This window comes from Delphinus delphis, chromosome 11 (assembly GCF_949987515.2).
Source record: "Delphinus delphis chromosome 11, mDelDel1.2, whole genome shotgun sequence".
NCBI lineage: Eukaryota > Metazoa > Chordata > Mammalia > Artiodactyla > Delphinidae > Delphinus > Delphinus delphis.
In genome coordinates this window covers 59,774,904-59,791,297 of record NC_082693.1, presented here as the reverse complement: position 1 = coordinate 59,791,297, position 16,394 = coordinate 59,774,904, and the positions used below count along the sequence as shown (strand labels likewise).

The 16,394-nt window shown below is 38.6% G+C and overlaps 1 protein-coding gene across 1 annotated transcript; it reads left to right on the top strand.

Moving 5' to 3' along the window:
- The first annotated feature begins 528 nt into the window (after positions 1 to 528).
- CAPS2 (calcyphosine 2) lies at positions 529 to 16,394 on the top strand. The gene is given in 7 exon segments (XM_060025984.1): positions 529 to 532; positions 1,564 to 1,684; positions 1,867 to 1,900; positions 4,979 to 5,018; positions 5,021 to 5,095; positions 7,056 to 7,154; positions 16,219 to 16,394. Coding segments are annotated over 7 exon segments (549 nt in total).

Genomic DNA, 16,394 nt, shown 5'->3' with positions numbered 1-16,394 from the left:
TCAGAGTAGTGATGGCAATCCATGTGATTCAGAGCCAAAATATCTGAAAAAATGTGATCTATTACTCAGGAGGCAGATCATGAGTCCATTGAACTTGAAGCTCTAAGCAGAGGTTGGAAAACAGATAATTAATAGTATTTGTAGGTTGTAGTGTGGGTTCAAGAAGATATTATAAAAGTATTTAAAACACTGGCCAGTTTGGAAGCAGAAAGAGAGAATCAAGAAATGTGGGGCTTTTGAGAAATGGAAAAGGAGCTGCTTCTATATAAAAGGCTTTGAGAGACCAATGTTGTAAAACTTTCATGTGATTAAAAGCCTCAGGGCAAAGAGAAGATGAAGTATGTGATTCCAAGGAAATCCTCTTAATTGATTAAAAATTGCCTCAGCAAATGGAACAGATTAAGACTGTACCCATTTCTCCAAAATTCATGTTTCAAGGTAACTGGCATTAAGATGAAAAAGAAAAGCGCCAGGGTGAGAAAACAAAGAAATAAAGATTTGAAAATTTCTCCAAACTATACTTTAAGCATGGGTATTGGTACTTGGAACTGACTGGAGGCATATAGCTGAAAGACCTTCAGAGTTTTGGAGAGAGGTGTATTCCCAAAGATACTGTAAACCTGTTATGAAAAAGCAATGAATGCAAGATATTTTAATGACTCTTAGACCTTAAACTTCTGTGGGCAGAAAGCAGTCTGAGAAGGCTGTGTAGCCCTCAAAGATGGCATATTTCCCAAGGCCCCCTTCAGACTGGTCCAAGGAGAATGAGGGATAAGGAAGAACATTTTTTTTTTTTTTTTTTTTTTTTTGCGGTACACGGGCCTCTCACTGTTGTGGCCTCTCCTCTTGAGGAGCACAGGCTCTGTACGCACAGGCTCAGCGGCCATGGCTCACTGGCCTAGCCGCTCTGCGGCATGTGGAATCCTCTCAGACCAGGGGCACGAACCCGTGTCCCCTGCATCCGCAGGCGGACTCTCTACCACTGCGCCACCAGGGAAGCCCTGGAAAGGGTTACTTTAAATGTATAAGGATAGGATAGCATTCCAAAGCCTTGATGCTATTTAATATATAACCTACAGTTTGAAGATTTCAAACTATTTTAGAAATTTTGAACTGATGAATTGATGTCAGGCAGATCACTCAAAAGTTTGTAATTCAGTTGGTAATTACAAAGAAAGAGGAAGGAGATTAAAGATATGGGCTTGACAGATGAAGAGGAAACCTGGGAAATTTTAAAAAACTAAGATTTTATTTGTAACATTTAGGTTATTTTCATGCTGATAAAGTGAACCATTATTTTCCTATGTATAAAATGCAACACTTTCACCACACAGTGGTGCTATTGTTCTGGTACATTTTACATGTGATTTTGTATATAACCCCCTTTACTAAGAGCATTCTATTTTTGAAAGCCTTTTGTCAGTCATACTTATGATCTGGTTGCATAGTCACATCCCTTATGTCAGTTATATCAACTTTAATTTTCTTACCGGAAAGACAATCGCAACTTGATACATTTGTGCATAGGAATAATTAGTTTCCATCTCTCTTCTTCTTAAACAGATGTGCTAAAAGAACAGCTATGTAAAAGAGGTGTTCATATTTTGACTGGATTGAGAAAATACCTTCAACAGTTGGACAAGGAAGGAAATGGACTTTTAGATAAGGCAGATTTCACAGGGAGATCAGCTCGGTGCTTTGTGACCACCTGGAGGGGTGGGATAGGGAGGACGGGAGGGAGGGAGACGCAAGAGGGAAGAGATATGGGAACATATGTATATGTATAACTGATTCACTTTGTTATAAAGCAGAAACTAACACACTATTGTAAAGCAATTATACTCCAATAAAGATGTAAAACAAAACAAAAAAAGTATTTCACTTAGAAGTGTCCAAAAATGTATGTACCACAGATAATTCTCTGCAGTGAATGACATAATATTCTTCAGTGGTCTTATTCACTTTTCTACTGAAATTTTAGTAGTTCATTTGTCTCCTTCTTTATGCCTCGTTATCAGTGTTAAGCCATCAGGCAAGTCCTGCTGATTTTTTAAATGTCAACATTTATCCCTCCCTCATATACTTATTAAGAGCCTAATAAGTGGGCATTGTTCTAAACTCTGAGAAGACATACTCTGTACTCTTAAGGTCTTCATAAGTAAAGGAAAGAAAAATATAAATGATTACAAAACAACATGATAAGTGTTAAATAGAGAATGCTTTCAGAACATGTGAGATAAATTGCAAGCCAGGTTAAGGAGAAGGAAGTTCATAGGATTTCTGGGAGAAGGAAGTTCATAGGATTCCTGGAGGTGGGTATGTGTCAGAGCTGAGTTTTGAAGGATGAGGAGGAATGAAGCAGACAAGAGGGTAGGGGGAGTGTGGATCCGACAATAGCTACTTCAGGAAAGGGAGAAGCTCATGTGAAGGCTTCCAGGGGAGAGGGAATGCGGCAGGTTCCAGGAATTGCCCCAGAGGTTTCACCCCTACCTTTCCCTCTGCTGTGAGTAATCTTCCACCAGACCTTTGCATGGCTGAATTTTCTCATCATTCAGGTTTTCTCTGCTAAGAACACTACACTGACACCTCCATCTAAAGGAGCATCCCATCTGATCCCTGATCCTCTCCATACCATTTATCTATTTTGTTTTCTTTATACCACTTTGTAGATATTCTCTGGCTCTGCCTGCAGTAGAATGGAAGTTCCATCAGGGCAGAGACCAAGGTGCTTCTTGTTTCCTGCTCTATTTCTAATACCTTGAATAGAACCTGGCGTTTGGCAGGTGCTGAATAAATAGACGATGCATGAGTTGAAATAGATAGATAGGTGGAAGGAAGGAAAGGAGAAGAATGGAGAGAAATAAGCCTAGCAGGGTCCATTACATTAAAGCTTTGCACGCTATGCTCAGAAGTTTGGATTTTCTCCTGAGTGTATATGAATTTGAAACATGTCTACCTCAAGGGTTTTAGATAAGGCATTCTCTTGCATTGTTCTCTTTTGCTTCAAATCGTCTTGTCACAAGATATAGTACATTTTGTGGGAGGAACACTGGAAATTGAATTTATGAGATCAAGGTTCAAGTTCTACCCTTAACATTTGAAATGTGTGATCTTAAATAGGCCTTTTCACTTTTCTGACAGACAGACTCTGCTGGAGCAATCCAGAGATAATAATTATAGTCAGAGTTGCTTTGAAACTCAAATGAGAAAATTACATGCTTTATCAATTGTAAACTTCTGTGCTAGTATGGTATTGCTTATCATTGCTGTGCCATACCTGTCTTGTGTTTTTTACAATGTTTAACCTTATGGCCCACCTAGTGACACACACTAGGGATTATCTAACTTCATCTCTTCCTTGCATTAATAATAATAATAATAGTAATAAAATAGCAATAGAAAATTAGAAAGATGTGGTGTCTTATACCCTGTTTTTTCTTTTCCTCTATAATATCACTGGAGACTGCCCATGCAATGAGAAGCAAAAACAAGAACATAAGAATCACCAACCTGGGTCTAATTCTGGCACTAGTTTGGGGGAAGGCAATGTCATTCTTACTAATTTGAAATTTTAAAAAATTGGTATGCCCCCTAAATAGCCTAATTTATATAGAGATACTATCAATAAATATACCTTAGTTTTGTTTCAACTGAATTATCATTTTCCATCCTGCACCATATTTTAGAAAGAGTTATATAAATTTGTTGCAACTTTTGGTAAATTATTCAATTCTTGAAAAATGTTTCTTTTAAGCTTCTAGCATTATCTTTTAATTCTAGTATCCCTTGAGTTGGGTGAGCAAATTCATCTTCTATCCATATTACGTATGATTTTAAAGATTAAGCTCAATTTCACTCTTAAAAGCTCATTTTATAGACCTTAAAGGCTTTTCATGTACAGGGCATTACAACAGACCAAAAAAAATGTATGGGTTGTTGAGAACTGTAGGGGGGGGTGGGGCAGGGCGTCTTAAGTTTCCTTATTAAAATTTTAATTGAAAAAATTAGAAGGAAATGGAAGAGAATATTTTGGGGGTAACCATTATTTGTCAGTCACCTTGCTAGACGTTTTATTTATATTCTCATTTAAAGCTAACAACTTGACTGAAATATTGAAAATCTATTTACCTGAGTTTAAGAAAATCTCATACTGTATTTTTGTTGTTGTTGTTAGGAACTTTATGAATAGAATATTCTATTAAATAGTGCATTTGCCAAAGAAGTAAGTGGCAATGGTGAAATGAATAAATTGGCATAAGGGATCTACTCAAAACAGCACCTTTCAGTGTAAATCATGGAATAATTGTTAGAGTCATTCAAATCTCTTATACTTTCAAGTATGAAGACTAGCAGAAGTACAGTCAGTATCCTAATACCTTTTGGAGGCATTCCAGTAAGTGAAGTGACTTCTTAATTGTCACTGATATAATACATTAAAGATAATGAAATGGTCAAATTCAAGTGAATGGTAAGCATTTTTTATTGAAAAAAATAAATTTAAAAAGATACATTTGGGGCTTCCCTGGTGGCGCAGTGGTTGAGAGTCCGCCTGCTGATGCAGGGGACACGGGTTCGTGCCCCAGTCCAGGAAGATCCCACATGCCGCGGAGCGGCTGGGCCCATGAGCCATGGTCGCTGAGCCTGCGCGTCTGGAGCCTGTGCTCCGCAACGGGAGAGGCCACAACAGTGAGAGGCCCGCGTACCACAAAAAAAAAAAAAAAAAAAAGATACATTTGTGATTTATTGCCACTCTTAAATATTTCTTAACTTTATGGAACTGTCCACTACAGAGTTCCTCTAAATAAGCTTTTTTAGTGCCTTTGATTGGATTTATATGTAACTTTTTGGAATTTTCTTATTAAGTCCACTACCTTGTCTAGGGCTACAACAGATGTAACAAAATGCTACTATGATGATTATTGTTGTAGCCATATATAACTTAAAGGTGTAACAGTGGTCTCTGTGTGATTATTTCTAGGATTTTGAGTCTTTGTGGCTAATTCTAAATGGTTATGGCAATGTAAGGTTGATTACAGAGAATTCAAGCATACCGTTATAGGTGAAATGAATGAATACAGAAAATCATTTGTTCAAAAGGAAACGAAGTAATCTTTCAAACGGTTACTTTCAATAGATTTTTAGGTTCTTTCTTTTAAATCTTTAATGAATTACCTTTGAAAATGTTTTAAATTCCTTTCCCTGTAATGTATTTTGGGTTTAGTAAAACACAAACACACACATACACATACAAATCTACCCAGTATAAAGCGACATAACTTATGCCTATGTTTTAGGAAAATATTGTAAAAGGAAAATAAAATCTGAAATTAAATTTCAGTTCACAAATTACTAATTCCATAAATTGCTGGCTCCATATAGCTATACGTCTATATCTATTATAAAATATTTCCAAGCCTCAGTTTCTTATCTCACAGAACTGGTCTAAGGTATTACATGTAAAATTATGAGCATTATAGCTGTCCCAGTGTCAAGGCTCAATGCACATTATCTTAGGATGATGACTAAAACACGTTTGTCTACTTTTTAAATATGCATGCTAAATGTTAAAATGAAAATTAAAATGATCATGTTAAATTGTAAATTAAAAACAGGAGCTCTGACTTATGTAGGAGAGAAGATATTACTTAGGTTCTGGCAGCCATTTTTAGAGCATGCTTTTGAGCAATGTAGTTTCCTTTTTCTTTTGTATATGTACCTAATATAAAATGTATATTTATCTAATACTGAAACAAAGCTATTGTGAATAAGGTAGTATGAACAATTACATCGGGTACAAATCTCCAATAGAAAATGTCAAAATCTTTATCTTTACTGGCCAAAAGACAAAATAAAAACCTTATGTTAAACAAATTCACCACATAATATTTATAAATTTGCATATATTTTTACCTTACATGTCCTAGTGATAGGCGTGAGTATCAGGAGTAGAAACTGGAGGGTTGTCTCTTTCATAAGTCTTGGTCCTGGGAATAGAGGACAAAAGTAGACTTAGTTTGCTAGGGCTACCATCACAAATACCATAGACTGGGTGACTTACATGACAGAAATTTGTTGTCTCACAATTCTGGAGGGTAGAAGTCCAAGATCAAGGTGTCATTAGGTTTGGTTTCTCCTGAGGCTGCTTTCCTTGGCTTGTAATTAACTGGCTGTCTTCTCCCTGTGTTCTCATGGGCATCCCTCAGTCTGTGTTGTCTGTGTCCTAATCTCCTCTTCTTATGAGGATACCAGTCATATTGGATTAGGGCCCACCCTAATGATTTCATTTTACCTTAATCACCTCTTTAAAGGCTCTATCTTTTTCTGTAGTCACACTGAGGTACTGGGGGTTAGGGCTTCAACATATGAATTTTGGGGAGGATGCAATTCAGCCCATAACAGGTACCACATACCTGTGACATTATTGTGAATAAACAAACTTGATTCTAGTTTTGACTCATCTGCAAATGTAGGATGGTGCTTTTGGTCAGTTGTATGTTTCTATGGACACACTCCTCTTCTCAATAAAATATATTTTATGATCCTCAGAATTGCATTGAATTAGAGGAGTGATAAAACAACTAGCATTTCAAAAGGTAGAGTTAAATTTCAGGAAATAGAGTAACAAAACCCATTTAAGAATTATTTAACTTTCTCATTGATTTTAGTAATGGAATATTTGCAGGTTTACTTTTTGACTCAAAATACTCCTGGTCATTTGTCTTGGCCATTTATCAATTTCATGTGATTCGTAGAGCTGAAAGTTACCGGAGAGGTCTTTTACCCAACTCCTCAGTGTGCAGAAGAGGAAAGCCAGGGTAACAGAGGTTAAGTTACTTTCTCAAGGTCAGGGTGCTAGAAAGTGGTAGTGCACCTTAAGTGCAGGTTACCTAATATCTTGCTCCAATATCTTTCTCCCTGTTTTCATGATGCTTCCTTCATATACCAGTTTAGTACTTTAAACTGTCTTGTTTAGAGGTAAAAAAATAACCTACTGCAGAATAGAAAATTAGGTTCTAATGATTTCACAGAAAAAAATAACACTTCTCTCTTTATTTAGGCCTTTATGAAAATGGATTTTAACAAAACAGGCAGTGTGTCTGTTATAGACATAAGAAAATGTTATTGTGCAAAGAAGCATCCTTAAGTAATTTCAGGTAATCATTACAAGTGAAAATACATTAGATTTCTAAAATGTGAGTTAATCAAAGTAATATCTTTAAATTATATTAATTCATAGCATGGACTTGAGGCCATTAAGTGAGGAAATAAATAATTATTTTTTAAACCAGAAATGTGAGAGCTTCTTTTTTTTTTAACATGTTTATTAGAGTATAATTGCTTTACAATGGCGTGTCAGTTTCTGCTTTATAACAAAGTGAATCAGTTATACATAAACATATGTCTCCATATCTCTTCCCTCTCGCGTCTCCCTCCCACCCTCCCTATCCCACCCCTCTAGGTGGTCACAAAGCACCGAGCTGATCTCCCTGTGCTATGTGGCTGCTTCCCATTAGCTAGCTACTTTACATTTGGTAGTGTATATATGTCCATGCCACTCTCTCACTTTGTCCCAGCTTACCCTTCCCCCTCCCCGTATCCTCAAGTCCATTCTCTAGTAGGTCTGCATCTTTATTCTCCTCTTGCCCCTAGGTTCTTCTGACCATTTTCTTTTCTTTTTTTTTTTAGAGTCCATATATCTGTGTTAGCATATGGTATTTGTTTTTCTCTTTCTGACTTACTTCACTCTGTATGACAGACTCTAGGTCCATCCACCTCACTACAAATAACTCAGTTTCGTTCCATTTTATGGCTGAGTACTATTCCATTGTATATATGTGTCACATCTTCTTTATCCATTCATCTGTTGGTGGACACGTAGGTTGTTTCCATGTCCTGGCTATTGTAAATAGAGCTGCAATGACCATTTTGGTACACGACTCTTTTTCAGTTATGGTTTTCTCAGGGTATATGCCCAGTAGTGGGACTGCTGGGACGTATGGTAGTTCTATTTTTAGTTTTTTAAGGAACCTCCATACTGGTCTCCATAGTGGCTGTATCAATTTACATTCCTGCCAACAGTGCAAGAGGGTTCCCTTTTCTCCATAACCTCTCCAGCATTTATTGTTTCTAGATTTTTGGATGATGGCCATTCTGACGGGTGTGAGATGATATCTCATTTTAGTTTTGATTTGCATTTCTCTAATGATTAATGATGTTGAGCATTCTTTCATGTGTGTGTTGGCAATCTGTATATCTTCTTTGGAGAAATGTCTATTTAGGTCTTCTGCCCATTTTTGGTTTGGGTTGTTTTTTTGATATTGAGCTATATGAGCTGCTTGCAAATTTTGGAGATTAATCCTTTGTTGGTTGCTTCATTTGCAAATATTTTCTCCCATTCTGAGGGTTGTCTTTTGGTCTTGTTCATGGTTTCCTTTGCTGTGCAAAAGCTTTTAAGTTTCATTAGGTCCCATTTGTTTATTTTTGTTTTTATTTCCATTTCTCCAGGAGGTGGGTCAAAAAGAATCTCGCTGTGATTTACATCATAGAGTGTTCTGCCTATGTTTTTGGTTTTTTTCTGCTTTTTTTTTTTTGTACGTGGGCCTCTCACTGTTGTGGCCTCTCCCGTTGCGGAGCACAGGCTCCGGACGTGCAGGCTCAGTGGCCATGGTTCACGGGCCCACCGCTCTGCGGCATGTGGGATCTTCCCAGACCAGGGCACGAACCTGTGTCCCCTGCATCGGCAGGCGGACTCTCAACCAGTGCGCCACCAGGGAAGCCCCTGCCTATGTTTTCCTCTAAGAGTTTGATAGTGTCTGGCCTTACATTTAGGTCTTTAATCCATTTTCAGTTTATTTTTGTGTATGGTGTTAGGGAGTGTTCTAATTTCATTATTTTCCATGTAGCTGTCCAAGCAGTTTTCACAGCATCACTTATTGAAGAGGCTGTCTTTTCTCCACTGTATATTCTTGCCTCCTTTATCAAAGATAAGGTGACCATATGTGCATGGGTTTATCTCTGGGCTTTCCATCCTGTTCCATTGATCTATATTTCTGTTTTTGTGCCAGTACCATACTGTCTTGATTACTGTAGCTTTGTAGTATAGTCGGAAGTAAGGGAGCCTGATTCCTCCACCTGCGTTTTTCTTTCTCAAGATTGCTTTGTCTATTCGGAGTCTTTTGTGTTAACATACAAAGTGTGAAATTTTCTCTTCTAGTTCTGTGAAAAATGCCAGTGGTAGTTTGATAGGGATTGCATTGAACCTGTAGATTGCTTTGGGTAGTAGAGTCATTTTCACAATGTTGATTCTTCCAATCCAAGAATATGGTATATCTCTCCATCTATTTGTATCATCTTTAATTTCTTTCATCTGTGTTGTATAATTTTCTGTATACGGGTCTTTTGTCTCCTTAGGTAGGTTTATTCCTAGATATTTTATTCTTTTTGTTGCAATGGTAAATGGGAGTGTTTTATTACTTTCACTTTTATATTTTCCTCCATTGGTGTATAGGAATGCAAGAGATTTCTGTGCTTTTTTTTTTTTTCTTTTGCAGTACGCGGGCCTGTCACTGTTGTGGCCTCTCCCGTTGCAGAGCACAGGCTCTGGATGCGCAGGCTCAGCAGCCATGGCTCACAGGCCCAGCCGTTCCATGGCATGTGGGATCTTCCTGGACTGGGGCAAGAACCCGTGTCCCCTGCATCAGCAGGTGGACTCTCAACCACTGCGCCACCAGGGAAGCCCTGTGCATTACTTTTGTATCCTGCTACTGTACCAACTTCGTTGATTAGCTCTAGTAGTTTTCTAGTAGCAACTTTAGGATTCTCTATGTATAGTATCATGTCATCTGCAAACAGTGACAGCTTTATTTCTTCTTTTCCAATTTGGATTCCTTTTATATCTTTTTCTTCTCTGATTGCTGTGACTAAAACTTCCAAAACTATGTTGAATAATAGTGGTGAGAGTGGGCATTCCTGATCTTAGTGGAAATGCTTTCAGTTTTTCACCATTGAGGATGATGTTGGCTGTGGGTTTGTCATATATGGCCTTTATTATGTTGAGGAAAGTTCCCTCTATGCCTGCTTTCTGGAGGGTTTTTATCATAAATGGGTGTTGAATTTTGTCAAAAGCTTTCTCTGCATCTATTGAGATGATAATATGGTTTTTCTCCTTCAACTTGTTAATATGGTGTATCACGTTGATTGATTTGCAAATATTGAAGAATCCTTGCATTCCTGGGATAAACCCCACTTGATCATAATGTATGATCCTTTTAATGTGCTGTTGGATTCTGTTTACTAGTATTTTGTTGAGGATTTCTGCATCTATGTTCATAAGTGATATTGGCCTGTAGTTTTCTTTCTTTGTGACATCTTTTTCTGGTTTTGGTATCAGAGTGATGGTGGCCTCGTAGAATGAGTTTGGGCGTGTTCCTCCCTCTGCTATATTTTGGAAGAGTTTGAGAAGGATAGGTGTTAGCTCTTCTCTAAATGTTTGATAGATTGCTCCTGTGAAGCCATCTGGTCCTGGGCTTTTGTTTGTTGGAAGATTTTTAATCACAGTTTCAATTTCAGTGCTTGTGATTGGTCTGTTCATATTTTCTATTTCTTCTTGGTTCATTCTCCGAAGGTTGTGAATTTCTGAGAATTTGTCCATTTCTTCCAGGTTGTCCATTTTATTGGCATATAGTTCCTTTTAGTAATCTCTCATGATCCCTTGTATTTCTGCAGTGTCAGTTGTTACTTCTCCTTTTTCATTTCTAATTCTATTGATTTGAGTCTTCTTCCTTTTTTTCTTGATAAGTCTGGCTAATGATTTATGATTTTATCTTCTCAGAGAATCAGCTTTTAGTTTTATTGATCTTTGCTACCATTTCCTTCATTTCTTTTTCATTTATTTCTGATCTGATCTTTATGATTTCTTTCCTTCTGCTAACTTTGGACTTTTTTTGTTCTTCTTTCTCTAATTGCTTTGGGTGTAAGATTAGGTTATTTATTTGAGATGTTTCTTGTTTCTCAAGGTAGGCTTGTATAGCTATGAACTTCCCTCTTAGAACTGCTCTTGCTGCATCCCATAGGTTTTCGGTTATTGTGTTTTCATTGTCATTTGTTTCTAGGTATTTTTTGATTTACTCTTGTGATTTCTTCAGTGATCTCTTGGTTCTTAAGTAGTGTGTTGTTTAGCCTCCATGTGTTTGTATTTCCTACAGATTTTTTGCTGTAATTGATATCTAGTCACATGGCATTGTGGTCAGAAAAGATACTTGATACGATTTCAATTTTCTTCAACTTACCAAGGCTTGGTTTGTGACCCAAGATATGACCTATCCTGGAGAATGTTCCATGAGCACTTGAGAAGAATGTGTATTCTATTGTTTTGGGATGGAATGTCCTATAAATATCAATTAAGTCCATCTTGTTTAATGTGTCATTTAAAGCTTGTGTTTCCTTATTTATTTTCATCTTGGATGATCTGTCCATTGGTGAAAGTGGGGTGTTAAAGTCCCCTACCATGATTGTGTTACTGTCGATTTCCCCTTTTATGGCTCTTAGTATTTTTCTTATATATTGAAGTGCTCCTATGTTGGGTGCATAAGTATTTACAATTGCTATTTCTTCTTCTTGGATTGATCTCTTGATCATTATGTAGTGTCCTTCTTTGTCTCTTGTAATAGTCTTTGTTTTAAAGTCTATTTTGTCTGATATGAGAATTGCTACTCCATCTTTCTTTTGATTTCCATTTGCATGAAATATCTTTTTCCATCCCCTCATTTTCAGTCTGTATGTATCCCTAGGTCTGAAGTGGTTCTCTTGTAGACAGCATATATACGGGTCTTGTTTTTGTACCCATTCAGCCAGTATATGCCTTTTGGTTGGAGCATTTAATCCATTTACATTTAAGGTAATTATTGATATGTATGTTCCTATGACCATTTTCTTAATTGTTTTGGGTTTGCTATTGTAGGTCTTTTCCTTCTCTTTTGTTTCCTGCCTAGAGAACTTCCTTTAGCATTTGTTGTAAAGCTGGTTTGGTGGTGCTGAATTCTCTTAGCTTTTGCTTTTCTGTAAAACATTTAATTTCTCCATCAAATCTGAATGAGATCCTTGCTGGGTAGAGTAATCTTGGTTGTAGGTTTTTCTCTTTCATCATTTTAAATATGTCCTGCCACTCCCTTCTGGCTTGCAGAGTGTCTGCTGAAAGATCAGCTGTTATCCTTATGGGGATTCCCTTACGTGTTATTTGCTGTTCTTCCCTTTCAGCTGTTAACCTTATGGGGATTCCTTCATGTGTTACTTGCTGTTTTTCCCTTGCTGCTTTTAATATTTGTTGTATTTAATTTTTGATAGTTTCATTAATATGTCTTGGCGTGTTTCTCCTTGCATTTATCCTGTATGGGATTCTCTGTTCTTCCTGGACTTGATTAACTATTTCCCTTCCCATATTAGAGAAGTTTTCAACTATAATCTCTTCAAATATTTTCTCAGTCCATTTCTTTTTCTCTTCTTCTTCTGGGACCCCTATAATTCGAATGTTGGTGCGTTTAATGTTGTCCCAGAGGTCTCTGAGACTGTCCTCAATTCTTTTCGTTCTTTTTTCTTTATTCTGCTCTGCAGTAGTTATTTCCACTATTTTATCTTCCAGGTCACTTACCCGTTCTTCTGCCTCTGTTATTCTGCTATTGATCCCTTCTAGAGAATTTTTAATTTCATTTATTGTGTTTTTCATCTCTGTTTGTTTGCTCTTTAGTTCTTCTAGGTCCTTGTTAAACGTTTCTTTTATTTTCTCCATTCTATTCCAAGATTGTGGATCATCTTTACTATCATTATTCTGAATTCTTTTTCAGGTAGACTGCCTATTTCCTCTTCATTTTTTAGGTCTGGTGGGTTTTTGACTTGCTCCTTCATCTGCTGTGTGTATCTCTGTCTTCTCATTTTGCTTAACTTACTGTGTTTGGGGTCTCCTGTTCGCAGGCTGCAGGTTCGTAGTTTCTGTTGTTTTTGGTGTCTGTTCCCAGTGGCTAAGGTTGGTTCAGTGGGTTGTGTAGGCTTCCTGGTGGAGGGGACTGGTGCCTGTGTTCTGGTGGAGGAGGCTGGATTTTGTCCATCTGGTGGGCAGGTCCACGTCTGCTGGTGTGTTTTGGGGTGTCTGTGGCCTTATTATGATTTCAGGCAGCCTCTGTGCTAATGGATGGGGTTGTGTTCCTGTCTTGCTAGTTGTTTGGCATAGGGTATCCTGCACTGTAGCTTGCTGGTCGTTGAGTGGAGGTGGGTCTTGGCGTTGAGATTGAGATCTCTGGGAGATTTTCACCGTTTGATATTATGTGAGCTGGGAGGTCTCTTGTGGACCAGTGTCCTGAACTTGGCTCTCCCACCTCAGTGGCACAGCCCTGGTGCCTAGCTGGAGCACTAAGAGCCTGTCCTCCACATGGCTCAGAATAAAAGGGAGAAAAGAAAGAAAGAAGAAGATAAAATAAAATAAAATAAATTTATTAAAATAAAAAATAAATATCAAGCAAAACAATTTTTTTAAGTAAAAAAAAAAAAAAAAAACGGACAGAGAGAACCCTAGGACAAATGGTAAAAGCAAAGCTATACAGACAAAATCACACACAGAAGCATACACATACACACTCACAAAAAGAGAAAAAGGGGGAAACATATATATATCATTGCTCCCAAAGTCTACCTCCTCAATTTGCGATGATTCGTTGTCTCTTCAGGTATTCCACAGATGCAGGGCACATCAAGTTGATTGTGGAGGTTTAATCCGCTGCTCCCGAGGCTGCTGGGAGAGATTTCCCTTTCTCTTCTTTGTTCCCACAGCTCCCGGGGCTCAGCTTTAGATTTGGCCCCGCCTCTGCGTGTAGGTCGCCTGAGGGCATCTGTTCTTCGCTCAGACAGGACTGGGTTAAAGGAGCAGCTGCTTCGGGGGCTCTGGCTCCCTCAGGCTGGAGGGAGGAAGGTGTACGGATGCGGTGCGAGCCTGCTGAGGCAGAGGCCGGCGTGACGTTGCACTAGCCTGAGGCGCGCCGTGCGTTCTCCCGGGGAAGTTTTCCCTGGATCACGGGGCCCTGGCAGTGGCGAGCTGCACAGGCTCTCGGGAGGGGAGGTGTGGAGAGTGACCTATTCTCACACAGAGGCTTCTTGGTGGCTGCAGTAGCAGCCTTAGCGTCTCATGCCCGTCTCTGGGGTCCGCGCTTTTAGCCGCGGCTCGCGCCCGTCTCTGGAGCTCCTTTAAGCGGCGCTCTTAATCCCCTCTCCTCGCGCACCAGGAAACAAAAGAGGCAAGAAAAAGTCTCTTGCCGCTTCGGTAGCTCCAGACTTTTTCCCGGACTCCCTCCCGGCTAGCTGTGGCGCACTAGCCCCCTTCAGGGTGTGTTCATGCAGCCAACCCCAGTCCTCTCCCTGCGATACGACCGAAGCACGAGCCTCAGCTCCCGGCCCCCACCCGCTCCGGCGGGTGAGCAGACAAGCCTCTCCGGCTGGTGAGTGCCGGTCGGCCCTGATCCTCTGTGCGGGAATCTCTCCGCTTTGCCCTCCGCACCCCTGTTGCTGTGCTCTCCTCCTCGGCTCCTAAGCTTTCCCCCTCTGCCACCCGCAGTCTCCGCCAGCGAAGGGCCTTCCTACTGTGTGGAAATCTTTCCTCCTTCACAGCTCCCTCCCACTGGTGCAGGTCCCGTTCCTATTCTTTGTCTCTGTTTTTTCTTTTGCCCTACCCAGGTACGAGGGGAGTTTCTTGCCTTTTGGGGGGTCAGAGGTCTTCTGCCAGCGTTCAATAGGTGTTCTGTAGGAGTTGTTCCACATGTAGATGTATTTCTGATGTTTTTGTTGGCAGGAAGGTGAGCTCCGCGTCTTACTCTTCCGCCATCTTGAAGGCAAACAGTAAACTTTAGTATGTTCTTTTACTATAAACGGCTGAGGCCCTTCCTGAGATACTGCAAAGTTTAATGGGAAAACTGTGGGAGTTCCAATCAGAGAGATCCATGTAATTCACTGCTTAACCATTTACTGTCTGTGTGATACTGGATGAGTTATTTAGCCCTATGAGTTCTTTCCTGTAAGTGGTCGGCCATGGAGCTCTTTCTTCTTAAACACGTTAGCAGCAACTGGAGAGCTGCTTAATTTAAAAGTTCTGAGGTCTATTATCTGTACTTATTTTTTTCTTTTATGTTTATAATTGAGATTAACTTTTATTTCCTGTTGAGGAGATAGTGATGAAATTGAGTTAGAATAGAATAGATTTAGAGGATACATAATTACATGTGCAAGTTCTCTGAATTAGTTTTACTGTAACTGCTTATGCTTCAAGATTTAAGGCAGAATAAGGAAATGGCTTTCTCTAGGGATGGAGCTATCATATAATGAACATAAATATGTCTATTAAAATTTGAAGGTACAGAAAATATCCTAATATTTCCTCCCTAAGGAAAAAGTATTTAAGCTGAGATCACTCTTTCCTTTAGCTGGCCATAATATAATCAAAGGTATTATTTAAATAGCTTATTGTTCTTTTTCTAAATTAAAAAATCAAATGAATTTTTAAAAAAGGATGAATCAGATATTTTATGTTCTCACTTTAAATAACAAACTATTCAATTTTTTTTGTTACATATGTGATTCTCAATAGCATCTTCCTGTGGGTAAAATTTAATCATATTTAGTATAACCGACCAGTGGAAATAGCCTACTTAATGTCAGAGATTAAAAATAGAATGAGTTAATCAAGTAAAATTTCTTCCAGCAAAGATTTTCATAGGCCTCTGAATCCTGTGTTTGCAGTAATATTTTCTAGCTGCAGTTATGAGTAACTGCTTCATAAAGTAACTAATGCCTTTAACACATTGCATTACTGTGTTATCAGCCTATAAATCATGAAACTATTTACTTGTTTTCTTCTTTCCTCATTTCTAATGGGAATGAAACCGAGTTCTCTAAAACATTAACAAATACAAGAATATCTACAGTAGTAACTGTTATTTTGCCTATACATAAGGACACATCCTGTCAGACGCTTTTAAAAGATGCTTCAAATGTGTGTTGAAGTCCTCACCATTAAATTCTAGTTCATGCAAGAAAATGTTTAAATAAATTGCAGGGTAGTTTGACATAAGACTTCAAATTGTTGGAAAGATTTCATCAGGTGACTTAAGTATTTCTTTATTATCATCAGCCATTTCACTGAACTTTTAAGGACATTGTTTCATAGTCAGTACTATTTTACAGGACATTCCACAGAGGAAGAAATCAAAACGTCTTTTCTAGAAACACTGAAAGATGCCTGCAGTAAGTCTGATGAAGTGTCATATGGTGAATTTGAAGATCACTATGAAGGTCTAAGTATAGGGATAGTAGATGATGAAGATTTTGTTAATATCTTACATACTCCATGGGGGATCTAG